At 40.3% G+C, this 26,176-nt stretch overlaps 1 protein-coding gene and 5 non-coding genes across 8 annotated transcripts in view; 2 read left to right on the forward strand and 4 right to left on the reverse strand.

Annotated features, from left to right (window-relative positions):
- Positions 1–2,611: 2,611 nt before the first annotated feature.
- On the forward strand, positions 2,612–2,684 carry trnar-ccu. The gene has a single exon. It is a non-coding gene; the product is annotated as a tRNA-Arg (tRNA).
- A 3,688-nt stretch (positions 2,685–6,372) lies between these two features.
- LOC121892197 (polycomb protein eed) overlaps positions 6,373–26,176 on the reverse strand; it is a 31,493-nt gene continuing 11,689 nt past the window's right edge. For all 3 annotated transcript variants that reach the window (XM_042405108.1, XM_042405106.1, XM_042405107.1), the window contains 20 exons: positions 23,043–23,814; positions 19,931–20,182; positions 19,682–19,845; positions 19,408–19,569; positions 19,245–19,318; positions 17,857–18,040; positions 17,524–17,757; positions 15,255–15,346; positions 14,895–15,022; positions 14,294–14,448; positions 13,095–13,229; positions 12,789–12,983; positions 11,333–11,515; positions 10,948–11,131; positions 10,021–10,161; positions 9,752–9,894; positions 9,466–9,669; positions 8,241–8,358; positions 7,801–7,903; positions 6,373–7,049 (listed from right to left, as the gene is read on the reverse strand). In XM_042405108.1, the coding sequence (XP_042261042.1) occupies positions 6,785–7,049; positions 7,801–7,903; positions 8,241–8,358; positions 9,466–9,669; positions 9,752–9,894; positions 10,021–10,161; positions 10,948–11,131; positions 11,333–11,515; positions 12,789–12,983; positions 13,095–13,229; positions 14,294–14,448; positions 14,895–15,022; positions 15,255–15,346; positions 17,524–17,757; positions 17,857–18,040; positions 19,245–19,318; positions 19,408–19,569; positions 19,682–19,845; positions 19,931–20,182; positions 23,043–23,538 (3,612 nt within the window). In that variant the 5' untranslated portion in view covers positions 23,539–23,814 and the 3' untranslated portion in view covers positions 6,373–6,784. The remainder of the gene's footprint in view (positions 7,050–7,800; positions 7,904–8,240; positions 8,359–9,465; positions 9,670–9,751; positions 9,895–10,020; positions 10,162–10,947; positions 11,132–11,332; positions 11,516–12,788; positions 12,984–13,094; positions 13,230–14,293; positions 14,449–14,894; positions 15,023–15,254; positions 15,347–17,523; positions 17,758–17,856; positions 18,041–19,244; positions 19,319–19,407; positions 19,570–19,681; positions 19,846–19,930; positions 20,183–23,042; positions 23,815–26,176) is intronic.
- Positions 10,600–10,673, reverse strand: trnai-aau. Its single transcript has one exon. It is a non-coding gene; the product is annotated as a tRNA-Ile (tRNA).
- trnar-ccu lies at positions 18,815–18,887 on the forward strand. Its single transcript has one exon. It is a non-coding gene; the product is annotated as a tRNA-Arg (tRNA).
- trnam-cau lies at positions 25,577–25,648 on the reverse strand. The gene has a single exon. It is a non-coding gene; the product is annotated as a tRNA-Met (tRNA).
- Positions 25,655–25,727, reverse strand: trnar-ccu. Its single transcript has one exon. It is a non-coding gene; the product is annotated as a tRNA-Arg (tRNA).

The following is a 26,176-nucleotide window of genomic DNA, read 5'->3' on the forward strand; positions in this document are numbered from 1 at the left end:
ATGCATATTTATTTGTATATTACAATTTTAATAGTTTGGCATTAAAATAAGTAGTGTGAAAATATATTCTGAAATTTTCATGGATAACGTTAGCATTATGTTTTCTGTTAGAGAGTAGATAGGAAGGAGAGGAGGAAGACTGGGTAGGAAAAAGAGTGAAGGAGATAGAGGAGGAAAAGGTAAAGATATAATTACAGAGCCTGTAAATGTATCATTCCAAACAATATTTTTTAGATAAAATAGAAAAATGAGGTAAGCAATGGGAATCTGTCAACTAAAGTATTTTATCTAATAATGTACTTTTTATTATGAATGATTAGAGAGGAAGGAAAAGAGACTGAGAAGGAAAACTCAAGGGAGTAAAAAGAGTAAAGCGAGGAGAGTGTAGAAGAGTGAGGTGGAAAGGTAAAGAGAAGGAGAGGAAGAAAGAAAAGGAAGACGAGTGAAGCAAAGACGAGGAGAAAGTTTGGAGGAGGAGAAAAAGTTAAGAGAGTAAGAAGAGTGACACAAAGAGTGTAAAGAGGAACAGACGGAGGAGGTACAATGGCTCTTTCCAAGAAACGGAAATGTAATTTTAATCACAACATGATGAGAGAATTTCGATTTATGCGCCCAGGTCAAGTTGATACAATGGTTTACTGCACCCTTTGTATTTTCTCTTTTTCATTTGGCAGTGAGGGCAGAACATCAACAGACAAAAAAGCATAAAGCCTCTCTGATTGCCACATTCTTCAAGAAGTTAAAGCCTTCCCAAGAAGAATATGATTTAGCTGCAATTTTGCTCATGTTCTCTTCTGCTCTTATTCTACCCCGACCACCAGAACCACTGAATGGCTGTTCAGATCCAACAGTTCTGTCTTGTTGGTAGTGTTTTTGTAATATAGTTTTTTTTTTCTCTGTCTATCACAGTGTGTCTGTTAGTGTGTCAGTCTGGTAGTGTTGCTTCTCTGTCTTGCATGTGTATTGAACCATTGCAGTTTGACCATTTTCTTTATTGCGTGTTCCATAGTTTACCATTGCTTCACTCACCATTGTACTGTAAACTATGATTTTCTGACACTGTTTAAAAAGTTACTTAGTTAGTACCCAATTTTATCAGTTGGCCTGTACCATAGTTTACTATGATACAGTTATCATGGTCAAAATACATGAAACCGGAATCATCTCCTGTTTTTATCTTTTTATTTCAGATAACATTGGATATTTTAATGATATATTGACCGCCATACTGGAAATGTCCTTGGTTTTCATTTCAGAAATCTGGTACCACAAAAACAAACCAAGTAGTTTTACAGATGTCAGGAAATCAAACTCACCATGTACTGTAGCTTTAAAGCTTCAGCGACTTTCCATTTTCTCACTTCACAGTTACTTAAGCTAACACGCTGTTAGCTAAATGCTGACACTGTACACAAGTGGTTTTGGTGTCAATCCCCTCATCACTCAATGCTTGAGGTGACTCCCAGAAAGTCTGTCATTATTTAGGTGATTAGTCTAATGGAGAGTAGTGGAGTCCTCAATGCTCAGCTGTCCTGCAGTGTTTTTGCTGCAGCTCTGCTCTCCCACACCTGATTCAATTAAGGCCTCATGAAAATGTGTCTCCCTTAATTGGATCAGGTTCTTTAAACAGCAGTTGAACACTTGCATATTCAGCGTATGTTTGTGCACATGAAACACATTTTGTCCTTCGCATTTTCACATGATATTTTTGTAATTGCACTTAATCAGACACAGACCAAAAAAGTTCAAGTGAGATGTCCTTCCCCACAACTTTTTCCCTTAAAACATTTGACATTCTCAGGTTGCTTGGCTTTCTGGAGACATTCATTTGCTCTGAAATTGTCTCTGAAGAGGCTGAACACATGGTGACACATGGATGGAGAAACCAACAAAAACCCTGCGATGAATACAAACTCCAGTTGTTAGGATATTCATGGAGCTCATAATGTCTCATGGTGACTGTCTGTTCTCCAAAATTGCACAGGGGAGCGCATACTAACGAGACAGGCCTCGAACTCAGGATGCATCCTCAAAGAAAGTCTGTCACCACATTTCTTTTCCCATCCTGGTCTCCATCTATCTTTCCGTTCAGGATGCAATCTGTGTTTTTAAATATGTGAGTAAGGCAAAAGCAGAGAGAGAAAAAATCAGTCAACCGTTGCGACGAAAAGTTGAAAGATTCCTGCCGAAGGGTCTTTCAATTTCGGATGCAGTCTTGAAGGAAGATACAGTGTTCAGAGGAGGAGAAAACGGGAGGGAGCATCATTCACTATCATTGTGTTGCACAGGGGGTGGTGGATGAGCACGCTGAGACAGGGCTGTTCAATCCAGGATGAATTCTCGAAAAGATATGAAGCGTTTGAAATGTGTTTGTGTGTTTGAGAGAGAGAGAGAGGGGGGGGGAGAAAGAGACGAAGCAGAGTCAGATAAAAAAAAATAATGAATAAATGAATTCTGATAGTACACTCCGACATGCTTTTTGATTCAGGGAGCATACTCCATCCCAGATGCATTTTCTGAATTTATGTCTGTGACGAGAGAGAGAAAGATACACTGTATAACCCAAAGTTCGTGGACATCCACAGATTACATCCATATGTAGTTGTAGAACGCCCCAGTGGCCTAATGGATAAGGCACTGGCCTCCTAAGCCAGGGATTGTGGGTTCGAGTCCCATCTGGGGTGATTTCCACCAGTGCACTGGAATCATTGGCTGTTTGTTTAATCCTCTAAAGCCTTTATTGTTGGATGGGCAGCAACACATGGACCTCACAGTATAGCGGCAGAGTCATCATACATACATAGTTTATCTACAGTAGGCTATCTGTCCATTTGGATTTGAGGGTTATTAAAGGGGACATATGCTTTTTGTGATTTTCTGTTATTTTCATACTGTTATAATGTTGGATGTCTACGTTATCCATTGTCAAAGTTCCAAAACTTGAGGTGAACGTATGTAAAAATGCTCCCCTGCAAGTCAAAAGCCAGGGCTTCAACCTGTTCTGAACACACCGCTAGCAAGGTTATCTTCTCTTCCTCTTCATCATGACATCAGATCGACGGGTTGTTTGTGTCGTCTGCTCAGATACTTCGGATTAGATTCGGGCTGAAACATGTTCAGGTGTATTTGAGGAGTTTCCACTTCTAGTAAATGAAAAAATAAGTGAAATCTTACTACTAATGTTTGTTTACGTATCCTCCAGAGCCAGAGGAAACTTCTGGGATCTAACCAATCAGAACAGAGTGCACTCAAAGGTGGGGGGGCCTTAAAGAGACAGGAGCTGAAACCTGTTTCAGACAGGAGGCTGAACTGAGGGGCTGCATATAGGGCCAGTGTAAGATAATTAAGGAGTTTTTAAACTGTAAATCATGCAAGGATATTTCAGTAAAGCCCCGAAGTATAAATACAGAACTAGAAATGTGCATGATATGTTGGATACAGCATCCAAACAGCTTAGATCTAAACTTGACTTGATCCTCTTTGACTTGTCTCGGGATTTGCATTCTCATGCTAAAAAGACCTTTTTGAGGTCTTGAAAGTCAAGGGTGCAGATCATAGATTTGTGACAAATATATTTTCCCCCCTCTCTAATATGTGCTTAGAACTTACTAAATAAATAAATAAAGCTAACACCTTGTCATTGTCTGTCAGAGGACATTTTTTTAGGGGATGCTGAAAGTCTTTGCATCCTTTTAAAATCATGGGACTGTGTCTGTGGACTGTGTCCGTGAGTATGCACTCAGCTGCAGCGTGAGAAGGCTGCTAGAGTGTGTCAGCCTTAAACTAGGCACAATTACAGATGCATAGCTGAGCAAGCAAAGAACTTCCCGAGGGTGCTGTGTGCCCATATGATGCTGTAAAATACATTTTGACACCCTATTAAGCTCAAGTTTAAATGCATTTGCACAGTGACAAAATGCAGTGATAAAAGATGATAACACTGAGAGAGGAGATGCAATCGATAAGCTGTGCTGATGAGATTAAATGTAAAAGCATCAAAGGGTGTAAAATCTGTCCCTGTCAGAATAACTCAACCAACAAAAAAGCATTTGTGAAGCAAATCCTCTACTGAACAAAATAACTGTGGTAACAGAACAACAAAAAGATCATGTCTGCAGAATCTCAGTCGTCCTGATCACAGGATATCTAGAATTACAAGAATTTTGATAATCGTTTTGAGCCATTTTGTAAGAAAAAAATGCCAAAATTCTCTAGTTCCAGTCTCTTAAATGTGGATTTTTCTAGTTTCTTTAGTAAACTGACTATCTTTAGGTTGTGGACTGTTGTTTGGGACATTTTAGGTTACATCTTGGGCTTTAGGAAACAGTGATTGACGTTTTTATCCATTATCTGACATTTTATCAACCAAACAACCAATAAATTAATCGAGACAATAGTTGACTCCCACCGTCCACTAAAACACAAATTGGTAGATTATTAGAACTTTTCATCATCTGACTGACTGTGATACTACAAATGCAGAGGCAAAAGACGAGAGCACCACGCCCCAAGACAGCTCTACAAACCTGTGGCTAACCAAGACTGAGCTTTTGACAAAACAGCAACAAGAACACCACAACAACAGGTTTATCTATGTGTTTTCTAAACCTGGCGACACACTGAAACAGAAGCTTGTCCAACATAAAGATCATCCACCTAGGACAGAAGGAATTGACAGACCTATACAACTGGGAGACAAAACAGTTGCTGAACAAGTGCATGACTCAACACAAAAAGGCTAAAGGGGTCTGTGTGCGTCAAACAAAGTGCTTTACAGATCGTTTTGTAACTCTCCAAAACCGACAGTCATGCAGAGGTGTGAAAGTAGGCAGAATTTGAACGTGAGGCATATAATTCCTCAAGTCGAGACTCAGCATGTCCACCTACCTGCATATGAGGAGCAAAGGGACTCTCCTTTATCCTGACATCCCTTCCAAAGCGGCCAAAAGCCATGTTTCTACTGTTTAAAGTCAATTTTACAGGGACATTATTAAGAAACATTTGGCTTGTCTTAGCAGGGAAAGCACAGGTGTCATTAATCACATTAATGAAGTCTTCACATTGTTAGTGTTATTGATTAAACCTGCGCTTTTCCTGCCATGACATGCCTGAATGCAAGACAATATTTCTATCCATAAAGACTATATATATCTGTGCACTTATTCAGCTCAACACAATGTAAAACTGTCTCTTTCTGATTAACTATAGAGTGTATGGATGAGGTAATTTGATTAATCTACTGCATTAATTATCCCCGGCACAGCTCAAAATACATTGGAAAGAAAAGTCCAGAAGATCTGCGCTCCTCTTCTTCTTCACTTCTCTATTTAACGTGAACATTTTACACTTGTGCGGTTTTGTTTAGGAATAAAAAAACTAAGGAATAAGAATCTTAAATACAGCAACATGAAAAAATATTTCTCTGTTATCTAGTCCAGGATGTGCAACTTTCCAATCAGAGCACAAAATCAGAAAGGTTGGATGAAACAGGCGGGAGGAGAATCAAGATGTAAACACAACATATTGATTATTTTGTTGATTGCATTATTTATGGTGCAACACTTTGACAGTTTAGCCTCAACGCTCATCTAAACAAACATCTTTACTTAAAGGGAAACTTCAGTATTTTTCAACCTGGACCCTATTTTCCCATCTTTTTGTGTCTAAATGACTAATAGGGACAACTATTTCTGAAACTGGTCCAGTATTGAGCGAGAGCGCTGCAGCCGGCAGCCGCAAAACAGGCTGCAATGTAATCCTTTGAGGCAATAACAACCTGTCAATGTACTAAAAGTGCTTGTTTTTGCTACTGACAGGCTCAGATTGTTATTATAAGTGTCTGACAACATTATAGAAAGGACCATACAGAGAGATAAAACATTTTTCTTTACCTTTCACTTGATCTGGTCAGTTTGTTATTGTGTCTAACCAAGTCTCACTCAAGCAGAAGTATCACTCTGAAAATCTCGCGAGAGTTGAGTTGTTGAGAAATCAGCTGAATATTCAGCCATCACTTTTACAAAACTACGCTTTCTCTACTCCAAAACAACAAACTCCTCTTGATACGCTTCTCTCCAACTGTCATGGCTGAATATTTAGCTGATTTAAACAGCGACTCAACTCTTGCGAGATTTCAGAACGAGACTTCTCGTTGAGCGAAACGGGATCAAGCGATAGATAAATAAAACCATTTTATTTCTCTGTATGGTTCTTTCCATAATGTTGTCAGACACTTATAATAACAATCAGAGCCTGTCAGTAGCAATAAAAAGCACTTTCAGTGGACGTATATTGACTGGGTGCTATTGCCCCAAAGGGTTACATTGCAGCCCATTTGGTCGCTGACAGTTGAAGCGCTCTCACTCAATATTGGACCAATTTCAAAAATTGTCGCCTCCATTAGTCCCTTAGACACAAAATGATGGGAAAGTAGGTTCCAGGCTGAGAAATACCAAAGTTTCCCTTTGTTGTGTGTATTGTAAAAGTGCATTTGGACAGAAGTTTCTCTTCTTCAAGATTTAAGTGACACAAAAGCAGTGTGTGTCTCCTGTTACCAGGTATGAAAAAAAGAAAAATAAAACAAATGCTTCAGTAATATCTTGGTCAAACTTAACTTAGCAGGTGAATGTGCAGTGAGTGTAAAAATAAAAGAGCACTTTTAACTTTCAGGGCACAATTAGCCTGGTCTATTTACATAAATACATAGAAATATTACACTAAGAGCCTCAGTTCGTAAACATGAGAACCAGGCAGAATCTGATGTCTCTGTTCCCTTTTCCCTTCACTATACATTAAGATCTTCTGCAGTCTGGTGGTCCAGGAGGGAGTAGCGGTCCTGCTCCTGGACAGGTTTAATGGACGGTCCCTGGCTGGAGAAGGCGGGCGGTGCCACGTTGCTCTGGTTCAGCTGTTCTCGAGGTCTGGTGGGGAGAGCAGGACTGCGCCGCTTGCCGTCAAGTCCCAGATGTGTGCTGATCTGCGACGACCGGAGGCTCTTCATTTGGCCTCTCGCACGCACCTCATACATCTCCACTGAGGTTTTCTTAAACCTGGAGGAAACATGAAACTGTTATATTGAACTTGATGAGAAATATTATGGAACTTAATTGAATTCTAAAGAAAAAGAGAGTCCATTGTAGCCACAAAAGACCAGGAAAAGGAGAAAAATTTACACTGTATGAGAGGAAAAGAAGAAAGAATGTATTTGTATGTATGGATTTATTAACTGTTCTTGTTTAGAAATTGTAGATGAAGGATTGATTTTGGACTTAAACCATAGTTACAGATGTTTCCCAACATTTCCAGCCAGTACAGCCTACCAAACATACTGCATTAATTGTAACTGTAACTATTGTTAATATTTCTTATTTAAAGAGCAACTTAGCAGCTGAAAACTAGTTTTTTGCTGACCTCCAGCGGTTCAGCTTCTTTAAACCTTGAAGCAGTGATGTAGAAGTGTACTTCAGGGTGTGTCAGTACGCTGTGACATCACTGTTGTTGTGCCTTTAATGCTTTATCAAAACATATTAAGCTATTAATTCCTCATTTCTATGTTTGCTAGGTCACTCTGTGTCTCGATGTTGACCTTTGACATTTTAAGAGATCATAGGATGGCAGACATTGCTGGGATTTTCTATTCATGTTCATTTTGAAACGAATCACTTAACAAAAGGAATTTAAATTAAGTTAAAGACTTCAATTAAGCTAATGACTTACAATATTAACTTAGTACAGACAGATCAACAAAAGTATCATTAATTACTTTAAAATGGTGGAACTTGAAGGTTCATAAGGACTCACATTCTCAGCAGTAAAGAAGACAGGACCACTGAAACGGACGAGGCAGCCATCGCAGCCGAGCCCATCCAGGGCTGCAGGATGAGGCCGACTGGCATGAACACACCTGCAATCAGCGGAGCAGAGGACGGCACGGAGAGAAGAGCTTTCGTGTTTACTCACTTTAAGGTTAAATCAGAGGCGCTCAGAGCTTTGGTTAGTTTGTGTAACTCTGGCATGTGAGTCACTGCAGTTCTGCCATTTCAAATGTTTATGTAACTAAGTCTAAGGATGACGATGCAACAATAATTGTTGTTTTAGCAGCCAAATAGATTTTTAGAATAGGTATCTCAATATCTTGTTGTCATTGTAGATATGATTCTTTCTTTGCTAAGTAATAATGATTTGAAACTGTAACATTAGAGTTCATTTTGACAGGAGTTGGTGTATAATTTAGTCCTCACCTGCAGCGATGGGTATTCCTACAAGGTTGTAGATGAGAGCGAAGACAAAGTTGATCCTTATCCGCTGCACCGTCTTCTTCGACAGCTCGATACTGGCCACCACATCCAGGAGGTCGTTCTACAGAAAAAGGCAGTTTAACAGGGGGACGTAACATGCTTTTTGTCATTTTCTGTCATTTATATACTGTAATAATATCAGATGTTTATGTTAAACATGGTCAAAGTTCCAAAACTTGAGGTGAATGTCTGTAAAAATAGCGCCTTCAAATAAAAAGCCTCTGGACACTCAGTTTGTAAAGTTACTTCTATTTCCCCATTGAACTGACGTCAGACTGCTCGCACATGCCCACAAACAGATGTCTGTCGGTAACATTTGTTACTAAGGTTGTTGCTAAGGTTGTTTGCAGATTGGAATCGGGTTTGAACATGTACAGATGTATTTGAGAAGTTCATTATTTGAGTAAAGAAGGAGAAAAATCCTTCTACTACTGATACTCTCCGACTGCCAACAACGCCTGTTCTTCCACAGGCAGATGAGGAAGTTCCAGGTCCAGCTGTTGGTCCTGCAGGTGTTCTATAGATCCTTTGTGGAATCCATACTGACCTTCAATATCACGGCATGGTTCGGTGTGATGGGCGCTATCAACCTGAACCCCCTCAACAGGATTTGTAAAGATCAGCAGTAAGATCATCGGGCAGGAACAGGAGCCGGTAAAGAAGACCTCACAAACAGCTGAAGACACCACAAACAACCTCCACACCTACTGCACCCTCATGCACGCTGATATAGCCCCCTGCCCCTCAGAACCAGAAGGACCACAGCTAGTTTTGTACCTGCCAACATCTGTCTACTGAACTCTTAACTTTCCCCACCGCAACCTGCTCCGTTCAGGGATAACGGACTGATTAACAGCCCCCTCTCCAGGGAAACTGACTAGCTAACAGTCAGCTTCCTGAAGCTGACCAATCAGAACAAAATAGGCTCATCGGGAGGCGGGCCTTAAAGAGACAGGAACTAAAACAGCCTGTTTCAGACAGAGGCTGAACTGAGGGGCTGCATTAAGGGCCAGTATAAGATAAATAACAATTTTTTATGTAAATCATGCAAAGATATTCTAGTAGAGCCCCAGAATATAAATATAGAGCTGGAAATGTGCAGAATATGTCTCCTTTAAAGATTTTACAGTATCTTTGGACAGACTGTCAGTCAGAATGTGCGACCTACTCTGATGAGGACGATGTCCGCTGCTTCAATAGCCACATCTGTGCCCGTGCCGATGGCGATGCCGACGTCAGCCCGGGCGAGGGCGGGCGAGTCGTTGACCCCGTCTCCCACCATGGTGACTCGCAGGCCTTTTTCCTGCAGCTCCTGCACTTTTGCAACCTTATGTGAGGGCAGCACCTCTGCAAACACTTTTCTGATCCCCACCTGCAGTAAAACAACATTTTATTTAATTTATTCAGACTCTTCTCTTCCAGTAAAATGTTTTATAAATATGTGTGTGGTTTACCTGTGCAGCTATGGCTTTGGCTGTGCGTCTGTTATCTCCTGTTATCATGACAACCTCAATGCCCATGCTGTTGAGTGTATGCACCGCTAACGCCGACTCTGCCTTCACTGTGTCTGCAATGGCCAACATGGCACACAGAACACCTACAGAGACACATGATAAAACCTTATGATAAGGTGCAGCAGCAGCAAAGTCTGTATTAGAAAACACTGAAGATTAGAGATAAAAGTAAATGTCAGTGTTGTTTTGTTTGCAGGGATTATCCTCACCATCTATAGCTACCAGGATAGAAGTCTGTCCTTTCGTCTCATGGCTGGACATGGCGGCATCAACATCTGCTCCGATGTGGTGGCCGTTCCTCCTCATCCACTCTCTATTCCCAATCAGGACAGAGTAGGATAAGTTCTCCCCTGGAAGCAAAAAATGTCATAAAAATTCAGCTGAATTTCTCCAATGTGGTAAGTGAAAGTGAAAGTAAAGAGGACTCATGGTATTTAAAGGTAATAGAGGGGAAAATACTTAAAATAATCAAGTAAGAAGATATATCAAATGATAGCAAACAGTTCTCTCTTTAAATTCTGTAAAATAGCAGAGCGACTTCACAGTATGATTCTGGTTGGATGGTTTTTACAAGGAATATAAAGTTACATTTGTACCTACAATTACATACCCTGAAGTTTTTACATATGTGCAAAATAAATGTAATCACCTCTGTGTTCAACAAATATAAATATGTAGTAGTAGTGTATACAATTTTAATGTAAAGCCTTATTTTATCAAACCTGTCAGACCTTCATTATGCTGTAACACAATATGTGAAAAAATCACACTTCCTTGCTAGTAACCACTGGCCAGTGTGGGGATTGAACCCACGACCTTGGCGTTATTAGCACCACGCTCTGACCAACTGAGCTAACCGGCCTGCTTTTGAACAAAGATTTTATCTGCAGTTGGAGGCTGATAAGAGGGGTTTTCATATTAATATCTTATCTACAGTAGTTTTAAATGGCTAGCCAAGAAATTAAAGTAATACCAAAATAAATGAGTAAAGAAACATAATATCACTTTGTCTTTCATCTGTATGTTTATGTACTCTCCACAGAAAAGATAAAGGCAGCTGATGTGTGACTTCATTAAATGTACACAACAAAAAGTGAAGTTGTTCTTCAAAGCCCAGAAACTGAAAGGCATCAGACCTGCGGACGGGGCCTCGGCGGCAGAGAGCAGGCTGGTTTCGTCTGTGGTGGCTCCCGGCAGCAGGAAGCGTTCTTCACTCTGCTGCTGCAGCAGATGTTCCACGTTGGACACCCGGCAGCTGATCCCGCAGCCCGGCACCGCCTGGAAGTCCTGGCAGTAGCCCAGCACATCAGAGCCCAGCTCCTGTAGACACACGATCAAATGTTAGGACCATGATCATATGAAGAGAAGATTTCAGAAACAGCTACAGAAGAAAAAGACACTTGGAGCTGCTAAGTAGACTTTGAAATAATGGTAAAAACAGTACAGACACATGGGCACACAAATACAAGCATACTACATAAATAAATAAATATATATATTGTCTCTATCTCCCACTCTCACCTCTTTGCAGTGTTTGGCGACCGCCATGCCCAGCGGGTGCTCGCTGCTTGCCTCCGCTGTGCCGACCACCGCCAGGATCTTTCTCAGGGGCATGCGGGCCATTTCCCATAACACCAACACACGTGTCACCCGCGGCACGCCGTTGGTAATCGTACCGGTCTTATCAAACATCACCACACCAATCTGAGGGATGAGAAAAACACAGCAAAGTTGTGACCCTGACTGATTTTGGCACCAAAGGGAAAAGGTCAAGGGGTCATTAAGAGTCATTTGTGACCTAAGAATGACGGGGAAAATCAAGATTTATCATCTGGTTATTATTATTGCACCTTCAAAGGCATTTTTCTGATTACACAGACGTCTAAACTTTGCCCAGAGTGATGCAATCTTTTTCGAAGCAAAACTAACTAACTAATTCAATATTTCCACAGACTGTGCTACTCTCGCTGGAGTACGTTAAGCCAGTGTGTGAAAATATTTGATTTAAAAGTTAGTTTTGCTCCAGGCAAACATTTTATCATTTCAGACAGACAGCAGATATCTGTGAGATCGCAAAAACACCTTTGAAGATACGATCCACTGCTGGATTACAGGTAAAAAAAAAAAAAAAAAAAAGCATTTTGATTTCACCCCCAACTGGAAGACTGAGGAGTGCTGAGGTCACTGAAACGAATAGATTTCTTCCTCTTTGGAGGATAAAGACGTTATCAAACAACAAAACAAATATATGAATGGAAACGATCATTTAGCAGTAATCAAGCAGTAACGTCTGACGCCACATGGTGTCACTAGTTAATTAGATTAGAAACAGATTAGATATTCAGTTGGAGTCGGCTGTAATTCTTGCAGAGTGATGTAATGAGAAACAGCAACAGATAAACATATCCTTTACATCTTGCAGCTGGATGCGCATCCACATACTGTAGCCACTTTGTTTTTCTAACTATAATGGCTACATTGATACATGAATGAAAGATTCATGAATAAATTATGTTGCTGAGCTGTTTCGCTTTGTTACAACAACACTGTGCTTGTCTGGCTGGTTCATTCATATCAATATTGTACAACTGAATACTCAGAACAGCTAAACGAAAAGTTACAGATACTGAAAGTCTTGTTTAAATTGAAGTCTGAGTACCTGATGTGTGTACAGTATGAGTATATTGTTTTGAATCCAATTGGCAATAACAGAAACAGTCAAAACATTGACTTTATTACCAAAGCTGAGTAATTATCTCTACATTTAACGATGAACCAAATGGATGTTTGTTTGAACAGCTGACTTTCCTTCCCCTTACTTTTTTAACCTTCTGCTGTTGTACTCTCTGACAATTATAAGTTTATTATATTATGTTCTCTTTGTTGTTCTGACATGAAAATAAACTTAAGTCTAAGTATTAAATTGATACCAACAACCGTCAGCAGAAGTCAGAGGCAGAATATAAAGTGCATTTGCCTTGTGTGCCATCTCCAGCGGCTCGCCTCCTTTGATGAGGATCCCGTTCTGAGCTCCGACCCCTGTGCCCACCATGACAGCCGTCGGGGTTGCCAGCCCCAGAGAGCAGGGGCAGGCAATAGACAGAACAGTGATGGACGCCTGGAAGGCAAAGCGGACGATAACTTCTGCCCTGGAGATGTTGGTGTTATAACCCTGTGAGGAAGAGATTGATTACAGTGATATCAAAACGTTCACACGACTGTCTCTGCATGTTAATGAAAGCAGATCTTGTTTGCACATGAAAACACTGGTGTGCGCACCTACCGGGAAGTTGTCCTTCACAATGTCAAAGTTGACAAACCCGATGGCCAGCCATGCTACCAGCGTTAGCAGAGAAACAACAACTATGAAGGGCACAAAGTACCCGCTGAGCCTGTCTGCAAACTGCTGGATGGGAGCCTGAGCAGTCAGACAAAACACAAGTACAGAGGAAAGTAAATGTGCTGAAAGAAAACAACATCAACTTTTATGTCTGCAAACTGTAAATCTTTATTAAATCAAATTCTCCAACAATGTGTATATATCAGTTGGGATACATGTTTGTATCTGTATGTTTCCATTTTTGTGTTTTTAATGTTTCAACTAATAATAAAAATGTTTGTGTAGACATTTTTTTGCACAAGGTATAAAGCATTGTGAAATGCTAAATCCATCTTCACCAATCATTTAGATATGACATATGAGATAAACATGGTTTCAATGCAAAATATATTTTAGTGTTTACTACGGAAGCTTGCTGCAGCCAAGACAAAAAAATATTTGCTCAGTTTCTTGTTTTAACGAGATACTTTTCTTGTTTTAAGCAGATAATTTTTATGTTATAACAAGATATTTTGATGTTATTCTGGGATTTTTTCTCATTATTACTGGATAAAAAATTATTGTTTTTACAAGAATCTTTGTAATTTTCACTTTGCTAGCCGATTTAGGCTACAGAATAGTCTCTTTAGGCACTAATTGGATCTTTTTCTTGTGTTAACAACATACCAATCATGTTATACTGAGAAAAGTTTGTTTTATTGAGACACGTTCATTTTGTGAAAAATAAATAAAACAGATGAAATTGCGAGAAAGTTTTACACTATAACAAGATAAAGTGATGATGTTGTTATAACAAGAAACATTTCTTTAGTTAGTTGGTAATTTAGTATCAAGTAATGATGAGAAAAGTATTACAAAACATGAAACTATCTTGTTATAGTGTAAAAGAAAGTTTCTTCTATAACAAGAAGTTAACTAATATTATACATTTTCTTGGTTATTTTTTTCTTGCTCACCCATTTGTCAGAATCTTTCTCATTTTCATAATATTTTGTCTTTGCCCTGGTGGTTTTAGGAGGTTTAAGGCAACGACCCGTGCACTGCAACAGTTAATTTTCTAATCAAGTTATAAAATGCCAAAAAAAATATGTTTTAAGGGTGAAGAGAAGGGTGATCTTTACAAGTTGTAACCTGCCTCTTACCTTAGAGGTTTGGGCTTCTTCTACCAGTTTGACTATTTGCGACAGAGTCGTGTCTGCACCCACATGAGTGGCCTCCACCAGAAGAGCACCGTGGGCGTTGATGGAGCCGGCAATCACCAGGCTTCCCACCTTCTTACTGACAGGCATCGGCTCACCTGACAGAGACGCATGTAGAAAGACAGACCATGGAAAATGATAACAAAGTTTACAAAAGTCTTTTGTGTGTTTTCTTCAAAAATGCCCTTCCTCTAATAGAACAAAGGTCTTAAATGATTTTATATATGATTTTGGCTGTTTTATCACAACATAATTATTAAGGCTATAAAATCAGAATTTATATCCTCAATTGGTTGAAACCCGATGAAGCATCTTTTAAACATATTGGGGAGTATTTTTATAGATATTCTAAGATCTTTTGTGCCTTTGTGTCAATGTATGTGTTTCTTTTTTTCAGATGGTTGACATTGGTGATTTTACCACAGTGTTGTGTTGACAAAACTTCCACAATTTGCGACACCAGTAAGTGTGAGATATTATTACCATCAGGAAGCTGATGTCAACACTGACATACTGTGAATGTGACAACAAAGTGCATTCCTACCTGTGATCAAGGACTCATCGGCCATGGAGCTTCCCTCAATCACTTTCCCGTCGACGGGGAACTTTCCTCCTGGTGCGACCTTCACAATGTCGCCCCTCTGGACCAGCTCCACCACCACCTGCTCCTCGCTGAAGCATAAGAATACATTTACAGTCACACATTGGTGCTTTTCTTTGAGATTGAGAATCTCAGCTTGTCAGTATAATCATTTGTAAATTACTCAAAGTAATACACTTTAAGTTGAATGCATGTTTATATAGTTTTGACTGTTTTGTTACTCTAATTCCTCTTTCTATTGTATCTTGGTCTGTTGTATCTGTTTGCAGGGGAAGTGTGGCTGATGTGTTCAGTGTTTCTCACCTGATGATGGAGTGGTCAGGTCCTAAAGTGACCACGGTGGCATCTGTGGCTTGAAGTGACATTAACTTGGCCAGAGCCTCTGAGGTTTTACTCTAAAAATGTAGAAACATATTTGAAACATAGTCTGGTCTCAGTGAGGAGTGCATTCTGATTGGTCGGACTTGACTATTGATTATTTAAAAGGTGCTATGTTTAGCATTTTCACATCAATAAATTAAGAATATTTATATTAGTGTAATTATTGGAAACAAAGGAGACTATGACCGAAATTCAATGGCCTACTTCAAGACAAAAAACATGCAGAAAGAGCCTTTCTTTCCGAGCAAATGATGCTAAAGCTTTCAGAGTTTGTGGTGATGTCAGATGGCAGAATAGGGGCTTATGGGAAATGTAGTCTTCACTCTTAGAAATGCTACTCAGATATTACCACTGATAAGAGATACAGTAAAATGGCAACAACCACCTCACCCATGAGCGCGTCTGATGCGAATCTCAAGGTGCCATAATATCAAAATGGGATTTATTCAAAGTTTTCCACCAGTGGCGAACGCAGCCTCCCTCTTTCATTTGTTCAACCACCTTCTTGAAAAGGTCGGTGTTGCGATATTTGCCCCGAAACCTGTTGACATCCAAGTCTTTCATGTCTATTCTAGCCTTGCAAACTGTTGTCTAGTTGGTTTGTTTACAACACACAGAGCTGACCGTAAACACGCAAGAAGCTGTGTGTCACAAAATGCAGTAAAAACCCCAACTGAGACGCGTATTCCAAATGCGTTGTATACATGTCCAAAGAACGCTCCTAAAACCCGATTTAATATTGGCATATCCCACATGTCTTAATCGGAAAATGCTACATTCGGAATAAGGCCTAATTCGGAATATCCAAACAGAATATGCTGTTTACACAACCTGTATCAGATTTGGAGTATTGTCCAATTCGGAATAATCGTGGAATATTAGTGTGCATGTAAACGTAGTCAATGACAAACTGGTCGTCAAAGACTCATAACTAGTTTGTGTTTTTATGAATATAATAAGATTAGTGAAAAAGCTATTTTAAACAAGTGGGTTTTTCAAAGTGATTTAAAAGACGAGACAGAGTTGACAGCCCTGATCTCTTCAGGCAGGTCGTTCCAAAGTCTAGGAGCCCTGACTGCAAAGACTCTGTCCCCTTTATCAATCTGGACCTTGGAACAACAAGAAGCGACGCATCCGATGATCTCAGGGAACAGGAGGGGACATAGGGCAATGAGAGATCTGATAGATAGCTTGGGGCGAGTCCTCTCAGGGCTTCGTAAGATTTTTTGCTGATGCCAGAGATCAGGGGATCATGGTAGTCCAATCGACTGGTTATGAAAGTGTGAATGACATTTTGAACACATTGAACCATTGAGTTAACATGGTGAGGGTGAGGTTTTGATCAAAAATGACACCAAAGTTTCCGAAATGGTGAGTTACTGAATGGGATAGTGAACCAAGACTGTTCTAAATTTGATTGTTTGCACTATCTTGATGATTAATGTCTCTGTCGTATCAGCATTTAGCAGCAGGAAACTATGCAACATTCACGTGTGTGTGTGTGTATAATGTGGTCTTATGACTGTGTTAGTGTGCCAGCCGATGTACAGTTAATCATTAGCTACAACCACTTCTGACATGACCTATAATAACACCTCAGGTTGTATTCAAAATGACCCACTGGTGACTCAGCAAAATACTGCAATAAAAGCTCAACTCATTCAGGCTTCTAAAAAAAAAGTTCATATTTTGCTTTAAAATTTAAAAAAAAAGTTTTATTTGTCAACGTTAATTATTTTTTCAGCTGAGACATGACATGAGAAGATCGATCCCATTACAGTGTAGTATATATTTATTGATTAACGTATTACTCTGTGAGCTTTAGAGATGCTGGTAGGCGGATTTTGTAACCTGACAGAACCAGTTTTGTATCTGGTCTTTATGCTAAGTTAACATGCTAGTTGTCGCATCATATTTACTTAATATAATCATTAAATTCAGTATTGATCTTCTCTATAACTATTGGCGAAAAGGCAAATAATGTCTTGCACAAAATGCCAAACCATTTCTTTACTGTTAACAATCATTTTGTCAGTATGCACCACAAGAAAGAGGATAAAAATTCCTCTAATGTGACCCAATAGTTTAGAGTTATAGTTTGGTTTGCCATGCTAGTCAAACAGCAACAGTATGACAAGTAGTATAGCAAATTGTGAATATTTCCAAAGTATACGAGCATTTTTTTTTTTACCTTTGCAATATGCTCCAGCCATCGTCCCAGAGCGATGAACACAAAGAGCATAGGTGGAGTGTCGAAGAATGTGATGGGGCTCTGGCTAGCTTGCTCAGCCATGGCGACAACAAGGACCACGCAGGAGTAGATGTAGGCTATCGAGGTGGCTAACACGATCAGCACGTCCATGTTGGCCGTGCGGTGTTTCAACGAGCGATACGCCTGGATGTAGAAGTATCGGCCTCCAAAGATCTAGAGGGAAGAAAGACAGAAGTAATGTGAATTCATCAAGAACCTTTGAAAAACAAACCAGCAAGTTCCCAGTGACAGACGTGTTGTGTGTTCATGTACCTGAACAGGTGTACAAAGCAGGAAGAAGGCCAGATTCAGGAGTGAGAGGCCGGGCAGCACGTTCTGCTCCTCTGGCATAGAGCCTCCATGTTCCTGATGCTGACTGTCCATCACCATCATGTAGATCATGAGGCCCATGACAGGCAGGCCGAAGACAAGGCTAAACAGAAACGAGTTCTTCCACCTGGAACGGCACCAGAAATGTGTCAAATTACAGAAGTGAGACAACAGAGAAACACATTTTATTTCAGGAATTACATTTGAAAAAGTGGGGGTCGTCTTATAATCGAGGTCTTGACAATTATGTGTTCACAACATCTGATATTCTTTTCGAATGGAGGGAGTACAGAGTCTGTCAGGTAGCCGTAAAAGTGTTTCGTTAGCTCAGTTTAACCTGCAAAAGAGTTGCTGAAGGCTCATATAATGTTTTTTTGTTCCAAGGAGGAATAAATTCATGAAAACAAGTTCAAAGCATCGGACTATTCTGACATCTTTACTGCAGAAGCAGAGGACTGAATCATCAAGCAGCTGTGAATTATCGTTGTCACAAATGACAAGAAGGTCAAAAAGACAACAAGACAGTCTTAAGAAGATGCTAACTGCCAGAGAAAATCATTTGACGCTTCATAAATGTGGGATTTACGTTGTACTTGAATGGAAAATTATCATTTTTATGAGAGATAAAAGACTTCAAGGATGCGGACTCTCCTCTGCTTGGATTAATAATATCTCAGGACAACTTTCTCAACAAGACGAGTGCGAAAATGTGTTGTATGTGTCATCAAAAAGCATTTTTCCAAAAACAGCTGTTGGAAAAGGGGAGGTTTTTTAAAGAAAATTGAGCTTTGCATTTTCCTTAGCACCTTTTTTTTTCTTTAGAGAAATGGTAATGCACACGTGGAATAAATTTCAAGCAAAATATTTGGCCTACACTGACAGGTCCATGATGCTCATTGTAGCCCCAGTGGCCTAATGGATAAGGCACTGGCCTCCTAAGCCAGGGATTGTGGGTTCGAGTCCCATCTGGGGTGATTTCTAGCTAGAGGTCAATAGTCTGTAACCATCCTCAGCTAGAATGTCATATTTTAATCCCAAATCTCCATAAGGACCATTAAATACATCTAATCTTCTGTATAGTTGAGTATTTTAAATCATCTTTGACTCATCTGGAACAGTTTTTTAAAAATCTAATAGATGTAGCTATAAATAACACACAAGTGTAAGGTAGTATTCAAATCTGTATATGTGAATGTTTTAAACTCATTAAAATTAATTTTAATTTAATAAGAAAACATCAGATTTAAGGGAAAATGTAGCATAGAAAGGACGCCTCCTTTTAAATGATCTGTTTCTCTTTTTTGGGACAACAATGATGACTAGATACTTGCTGTTGAATCTCTTCCGTGTGATCCAGGTTGTTTTTGAAGCCCGCCTTCACCAGACTGGCGTCGAAGCCGAGGCTCTAGAGGTAGAAACAAAATCAGCATATAAGGTGTTGATATTTAAATAATCAGAAGTTTCTGATAGAGTTTAAAAGTCTGGGATCTTTACCTGAATGATCTTGATAATATCTCGAGCTCCAAGCAACTCTGGGTCAAACTGGATCTGTGCTTTTTTGGTTGCCAAGGCAACCGAGGCCCCGAGGATCCCTTTGGTTGTGGTGAGCTTGGACTCAATGTTGTGGACACATGATGCACACGTCATGCCTGTTATCTGCAAATGACAGTTGGAGGAAATACATTTTTCTCTAACACAGAAGAACAGGAACCCATTTGTAATTTTATTATGTTTTTATATATTATATTGATGTTTTCTGAGGACTTACAGTGAGATCAAGTTTCCCATGTGTTACCGCGTTGTCCTCAATCAGTTTGGCGCCAAACCCTAAGTCTTCTATGAGCTGAGTCACAGTTGCAGCATCCGTAACATCCGAATCATACTTCACCTCTGCCTTTCCAGCCATCAGTGACACCAACACCGAGATAATTCCTGGAAATCAAGGCAATTGTGTTGTATAAACTTGTACGTCCCTGATAGGAAATAGGTTAAAAAGCAATTGTGTAATAAATCTCACCTTTGTGTTTGAGCAGGTTCTTCTCAATGTTGGCCACACATGAGGCACAGGTCATTCCCATTACGCAAACGAAGCATTTCTGTACTTTAATCTCAGGTGAGTTGGGATGATAGCTTGCAGACGCCGCCTGTGATCCAGTGCCATTGCTCACTCCCACCTTACTGGGTGACTGCGAGGCAGAGGCGTCAGAGGGTCCAGAGCTGACAGGCCCGGACTTTTCATGACTCTCGATGCTCTTTGGAGATCCAGGCTCTGAAAAGAAGGAGAAAGAAAGTCAGCAGTAGCATGGGAAGGAGCCAAATATGCTTATAGGGAGACAGACTGAGCAGGGCTGTTGTATTAGACTGTGTTTTCTGCAGTCTTTCCCAGTCCTGACTCTTTAGTAAAGCAATAAAACCAACCAATCATGTCTCCTGCAGGGTTTCTGCAGGGTTCACCGCGTTCAAATTTAAGACTTTTGAGACCTTTTTAATACCACGCAGAATGCAATTTATTACTTCTTTCATGGTCATACTGGCCAAAGTATGAAAGGAAAAGAGGACAGAAAACCAGCCAGGACAATATGACCAAATATTATTAATCATTATATAAGTTTTCACTTCTTCCCAGCAGTGTATAACAGTAATTCCTCATGATATAATTAATTCAATTAATGTAACCTGAACTGGGATAAGTGGAATAGGCAAGAGAAAATATTTAAGCAAATTTTTGACTTTTTAATACCTTCTAAGGAACTTTTTTGAGGAAAATAATTTTTAAAAAGTCTATGGGGGGTGTCGGTACATAATTGTAGCCCTGCTGTTTATCATGGTTAACTATCATCAGCCCTGAATATCTTGCTCTGAATACTATCGGCGGGCCCATGTGTTGTGTTTACTGCCACAGAAAAGGAATAAATCTCTTGTTCAAGTACAACGCCATACTTGGCGTGGCAGCTGACATCTGAAATATAAAGTCTTACCTAATAAGTCACGATTAGGGAGGGCCAGTGCATTAGACCCAACAGAATGTTCAAATCCAAGCAGGCACAAATTAAAAGTTTGAGCCAAAAAAGCAGTTTTTACATTGAATATGTGTATTGGAAAAATTAATTAACACACTATATGACAAGATAAGCCTATGTGAGCATATAAAAATGATTTAGTTTGCAGTTACCCTTTAAGGCTTTTCAAGGTTTGCAGATACCCTGCATGTCTCCTGAAATAAATTTAATCTTATACCATAGTTTGAGCACCTGGCATAGATTTTATAGACAGTAAATTGGAGCAGATATAACTAACTGTTCTCAGTTTAAGGTATGAATTAAACATAAGTACAGGCCGGCAGTGGTCCAAAGAGCTGCACTGCTTTCTGCTTTGAAGCTGAAAAATTCAACTCAGCTACCTAAAAAAAAAAAAAAAGGTACATGAAGGAATCTGCTCATAATCTGCCTGAGTTAATTCCACGTCTTGGCAAGCTGTTTTTGTCATTAAATCCCACAAGAAAGCACCGGCCGGTTGTAAGAGCCCTCCGTGTCGCACTGGAGGGCATACTTGTCTGGTTTCCACGGTAACCGGTGGAAACTGAGGTGAGGTGAATATGAGGCGTCCTGTTTGGCTTAGTGGCCCAAAGCACTTAATGAAAGTCTTTTTGCTCATAATGTATGGAGTTACTACAGGACTAAACCAGATTCTGTGGCAGTATACACAATGTTATAAACAGCACAGTTCTCCTGACTGCATCTTAACACGCCATCTGCAAGAATGCATGGGTGGGAATGAAAACATCACTTGAATGATAAGAACATATGCGGTTCATAGACATCTAACAATGGGTTCTTTCCTGCCTTGAGTTGCCAAACCAGTTCAATGCTACTTGTGTTCCAAAACACACTCCTTGTGTGGGAAAGATAAGGACGCAAAGAGCTGAGGTAGCGCTGAGGAGTGGGGATGTTTTTACTCCGCTCTGTTATATTGGAGCTGACAAATTCACTATTTGTATTTACTTGTATTTTCTTACACTTTATGTACTTTTTATTGCATGTTGCAGTTTTCTTCTCCTTGCTACTAATAAATAAACATGCCTGCACTCATCTGTCTGGTTATGGTGAGGTAAATTCTCCCCTAAACGCTCAAGCTATTGTGTCGCAGTCCCTAAACCACCAGACGGATCCAGAACCACAAAATGTTGCTGTAAATCGTACACTGTAAACACAACACTGACATATGGTCACCTTTTCAGTCGATATGTTGGACTTGTTAGCAAACATCTACTTATTTACACATCAAGCTGATACGGAGCAGCATTAGCATTAATTTTGAGTCGTGCATCTGGTCAACCTGATGAATCTAAGTTCATTATTCACTCTCATTATCTGGCTCTAAACGCTCACAGTCACTAGCAAACTTTGTCTATCTGCTGTCTGCGTTTTTTAGGACATATACAATCCTCTGCTTGGAATAATAAGTTGTTAACCTCGTTAAAAATCCTTAAAACGACATCTGCTCTTTCTTCCTCACTGAAAACTCGGGACACAAGATGTTCATTGTAGGAGGTCAAGTTCATTCTCAGTGTATGTGTGCTGGAGGCCTCAAGTTTCCACATCAGATGTGTGTAAGTTGCATACTGGCCCTCTATTGGTTTCAGACTAGTTGTGATGTCACAAACCATGCTCTCAGGTACACCCATTTAACTCTGACTTTTGGTGAGCACAGAGAAACTCTCCACTGTCAGCAGATGAATGTAAAAACAAACTCTGCACAGACATCATTCTGCACAGAGAAGCTCAAACATCCAACTGAAGGAAGAAGAAGAAGAAACATTTTTGAGTGAAGGGGTCCTTTAATATAAAAATACTGACTACAGCAGCTTTAAATGTCACTCGTTTAATCCATCTTCCTTGTCCTGTTACAGTGTGTAAAACGTGGTTACCTGGGGCCTCTAAGAGTTGTATTTGAACACTAGAGATCCGGCCAAACACACACATTGTCTTGTCTCTTCCCCTTTATCTCCCCTGTCAGCTGCAAATTCTCCTTTTTCTGTCTGTAAGTGTTTTATCATCCATATCCTGTTTGATATACAGAGTTGGATTATTAAATTTAATTCCAAGTAAACGTTTCTCATTGGTGCCTACCTTGAAGTGATGCTTCGAAGCCCATGTCTTCGATAGCTGCCCTGAGCTGTTCCGGCTCCGTGAGACTGAGGTCAAAGGTTATCGTTCCCTTCTCCTCCTTCAGTGACACTACTATGGACTGCACCCCTGTCATCTGAGAGATCCTCCCTTCTATGGACTGCACGCAAGAGTTGCAAGTCATCCCAACAATCCAAACGGTTACGGTCCGGATTGATGAATTCAGTATATCCCTCTCCCAGTGGCTTATTTCTTCTCCGGATGGATCATCGGCCAATAAAGTGGCATCAAACCCCATATCCTCAATCTTGTCTCTCAGCTCCTGTTGTGTAACTAGCAGCGGATGAAATATAATCAGCGCTGCACTGTCTTTAAGAGACACCTGAATATGTGAAACCCCTGGTAAAGGACTGATCTGTTCCTCGATGGATTGTACACAGGACTGGCAGTGCATACCATCCACCTTGATCTGCACCGCTGACTCCACATTGTATCCCATGGTCTGGAGCTCCAGGGCAATCTCTTTGGTTGTGATAACTGAGGTTACATAGTCCACCTTGGCCAACCTGCTGGGTAAAGACAAGTGGACGGCAAGTACTCCGCTCAGGCTGGAGATTCTGCTCTTGGTATTTTTGACCTGGTGCTCCGAGGTGAGTCCCAGGAGTTTGAAGGTTGCTCTGGAGGCAGTTTGGGGTGGAGGGTAGAGCTCACTCTGGCTTCCGTACTCATAGGCCAAGTTGTCAAGGCCTTGTTTCTCAATGTCAGGGCCATTCTCCTGAAAAATGAAAGAAAGGTGTGTCATTTGAGCATTTTTTTCCCCTCCTATAAACCTAATGATTCTTCCATATCTTTACCCCTGATTTCGCCATTTGTGAAGTGCAAAATGTCTCTAAAAAGAAGCTCTTGCTCTTTGATTCAGACGGATTAACAACACAATGTCTCAGATCTCTGAAAACCTTCCGGACACTGTTAGTATCTGCACAAGAGATATCTTATAACTTCTTGCTATTGGCTCAGAAACAAACACAACACAGACCTCAAACATACTTTTAATTTCCTGTTCCATCTATTCAAGCGTGGTGGGTTTTTTCTTTTTTTCTTTTGCTCTTTTAACCCCAAGTGCAGGAAATGCAAGAGGAAATGGCAAAGGTATGAGAAGATGCTACCCCTTCTCTTGAGTTTGAGCTCCCTGGGATCCTTGAGCCAACTACTCCACAATCCCCACTTGACCCCCCCATTCCTCCCTGATTTGTCCCTCTTCTTCCAACCCTCCACCTTAAATCTGTTCAGACTTCTTACAACTCATATCTCGTACAAGTTACTCCACTCAGGGACTTTGCAACCATTGAGGAAATCAGCATGGAAATAGTCTGTCAGGATCATTTATCAACTTGCAATTTGAAATTTAGACCTGCTGCTTTATGTCAGATCCTGTTGGGGGGTGGGAGAGGTGTTTAATTGTCTCATATTTGATTAATAAAATAAAATTAACAGCCTATAGACCTTTTAAGATGTGTCTGGAAATGATCAGATAGCCTACTGGTTAGTCATTTTCCAATCAAACCATATAAGAAAAAAATACTTTCTATTTTATGACCTCGATATTTGTGGCTACGGCCCTGCAGCTATTTGCTAGACTCTCAAAAGCTCTTGTTGCATTGTGCTTGCAGGTGCTGCGATGTCAAGAGTTAAGCTCTGTGGGTAAAGCAAACATTTGAAACTCACAACTGGTTTCTGCTTATCACGTTACTCATCAGCAAAAAACTGCAAACAGGAGGTCACACATTTCCTCCATATAAGTCAGGCTGCTACATATTGTGGGTGCTCACCATATGTTAACTTAAAAAAAAGGTCTTCAGTATTGGTTAATTCAACTTAACTGACTAGAATACTCTCACTGCCTCAAAACAGTGTCATCTAAATTGGGGGCCTCCCTTTGACCCCATCAGAGAAAAGTCCAGGACTGCCAGTTTTGGCACCTAAAAGCCACATGACCGGCCCTTTACATAAGCCTCCCAACGTGACTCTGCTTAAAGTCAATAGTCACTGGCACCTCACAGAACTGAGAGGGAGAGTCAGCCCCAAGAGAAAATATAAAATGTTGCACTGGGTGGAGGTTTCAGTCATGCTGGCTATGACCTTTATCAAAATATATGTCACTTTTTCAAAATGGCACATGTCACTTTTAATGCTCACTGTGTACACTATGTTTGAAGTGTAGTGACAGGCTCTTATACAAACTGATGTTTGTTTGTGAGTGTATATATGGTGTAAAATGACATTTTTAATAAAGAAAACCAGTAAGGAAGAATAATGTTTTTCCTAAAGGTGCACATGTGCATTTTAAGAATTATAAAAAGGCTTCTTAACGAGTTTTAAGTGCCTAGAAGCCATTAAAATCACATATTTAGCAGTTTCAAAAGACGTAAAATTAGTTAAGGAGCTTTTTTTCATGTGACGGTAACCTATCACGATCCAAGAACAAAGGTTACATGAGAAATAAATGAATGGCCAAACAATCTTAAAAGTAACTTCCCTAGCAGAGGATGGTTTCGATCCATCGACCTCTGGGTTATGGGCCCAGCACGCTTCCGCTGCGCCACTCTGCTGGAAATCACCCCAGATGGGACTCGAACCCACAATCCCTGGCTTAGGAGGCCAGTGCCTTATCCATTAGGCCACTGGGGCTGCTGCACAACTGGCAGCCCAGTTGGAAAATGAGCTGCACATTCAGTATCAGTCTTAAATCACGAGGAATACCACAGTAACTACGGACAGATGGCTACATAGATCTGTCCCCATGTGCCCCTTTGCTTTACACTGAAAGGCAAACACTGAAATGTTGGCTGCTCGGTTCATGACTACTGTTCAAATAAATAACACACAGAGGCAGCGTACGAACACGAACGTTTCCCAGAAACATCTAGATCATCCACGATTACATATTTCCAGTGTCTCCACAACATTGTACGGTGGTATTTTTATGGCGTCACAGTGTAGTTTCTAGTGACTCTACTGCATTTTATGGTTTATTTATCTGCTGCAGCCATGAAGCAAGAGAGAAACTGTGACTTACGCAGAGCTTTAGGCCTGTCATGAAAGATTGATTTCATTTATGATTTAATTTACTATCCTAG

The sequence above is a fragment of the Thunnus maccoyii genome, chromosome 24 (genome assembly GCF_910596095.1).
Source record: "Thunnus maccoyii chromosome 24, fThuMac1.1, whole genome shotgun sequence".
NCBI lineage: Eukaryota > Metazoa > Chordata > Actinopteri > Scombriformes > Scombridae > Thunnus > Thunnus maccoyii.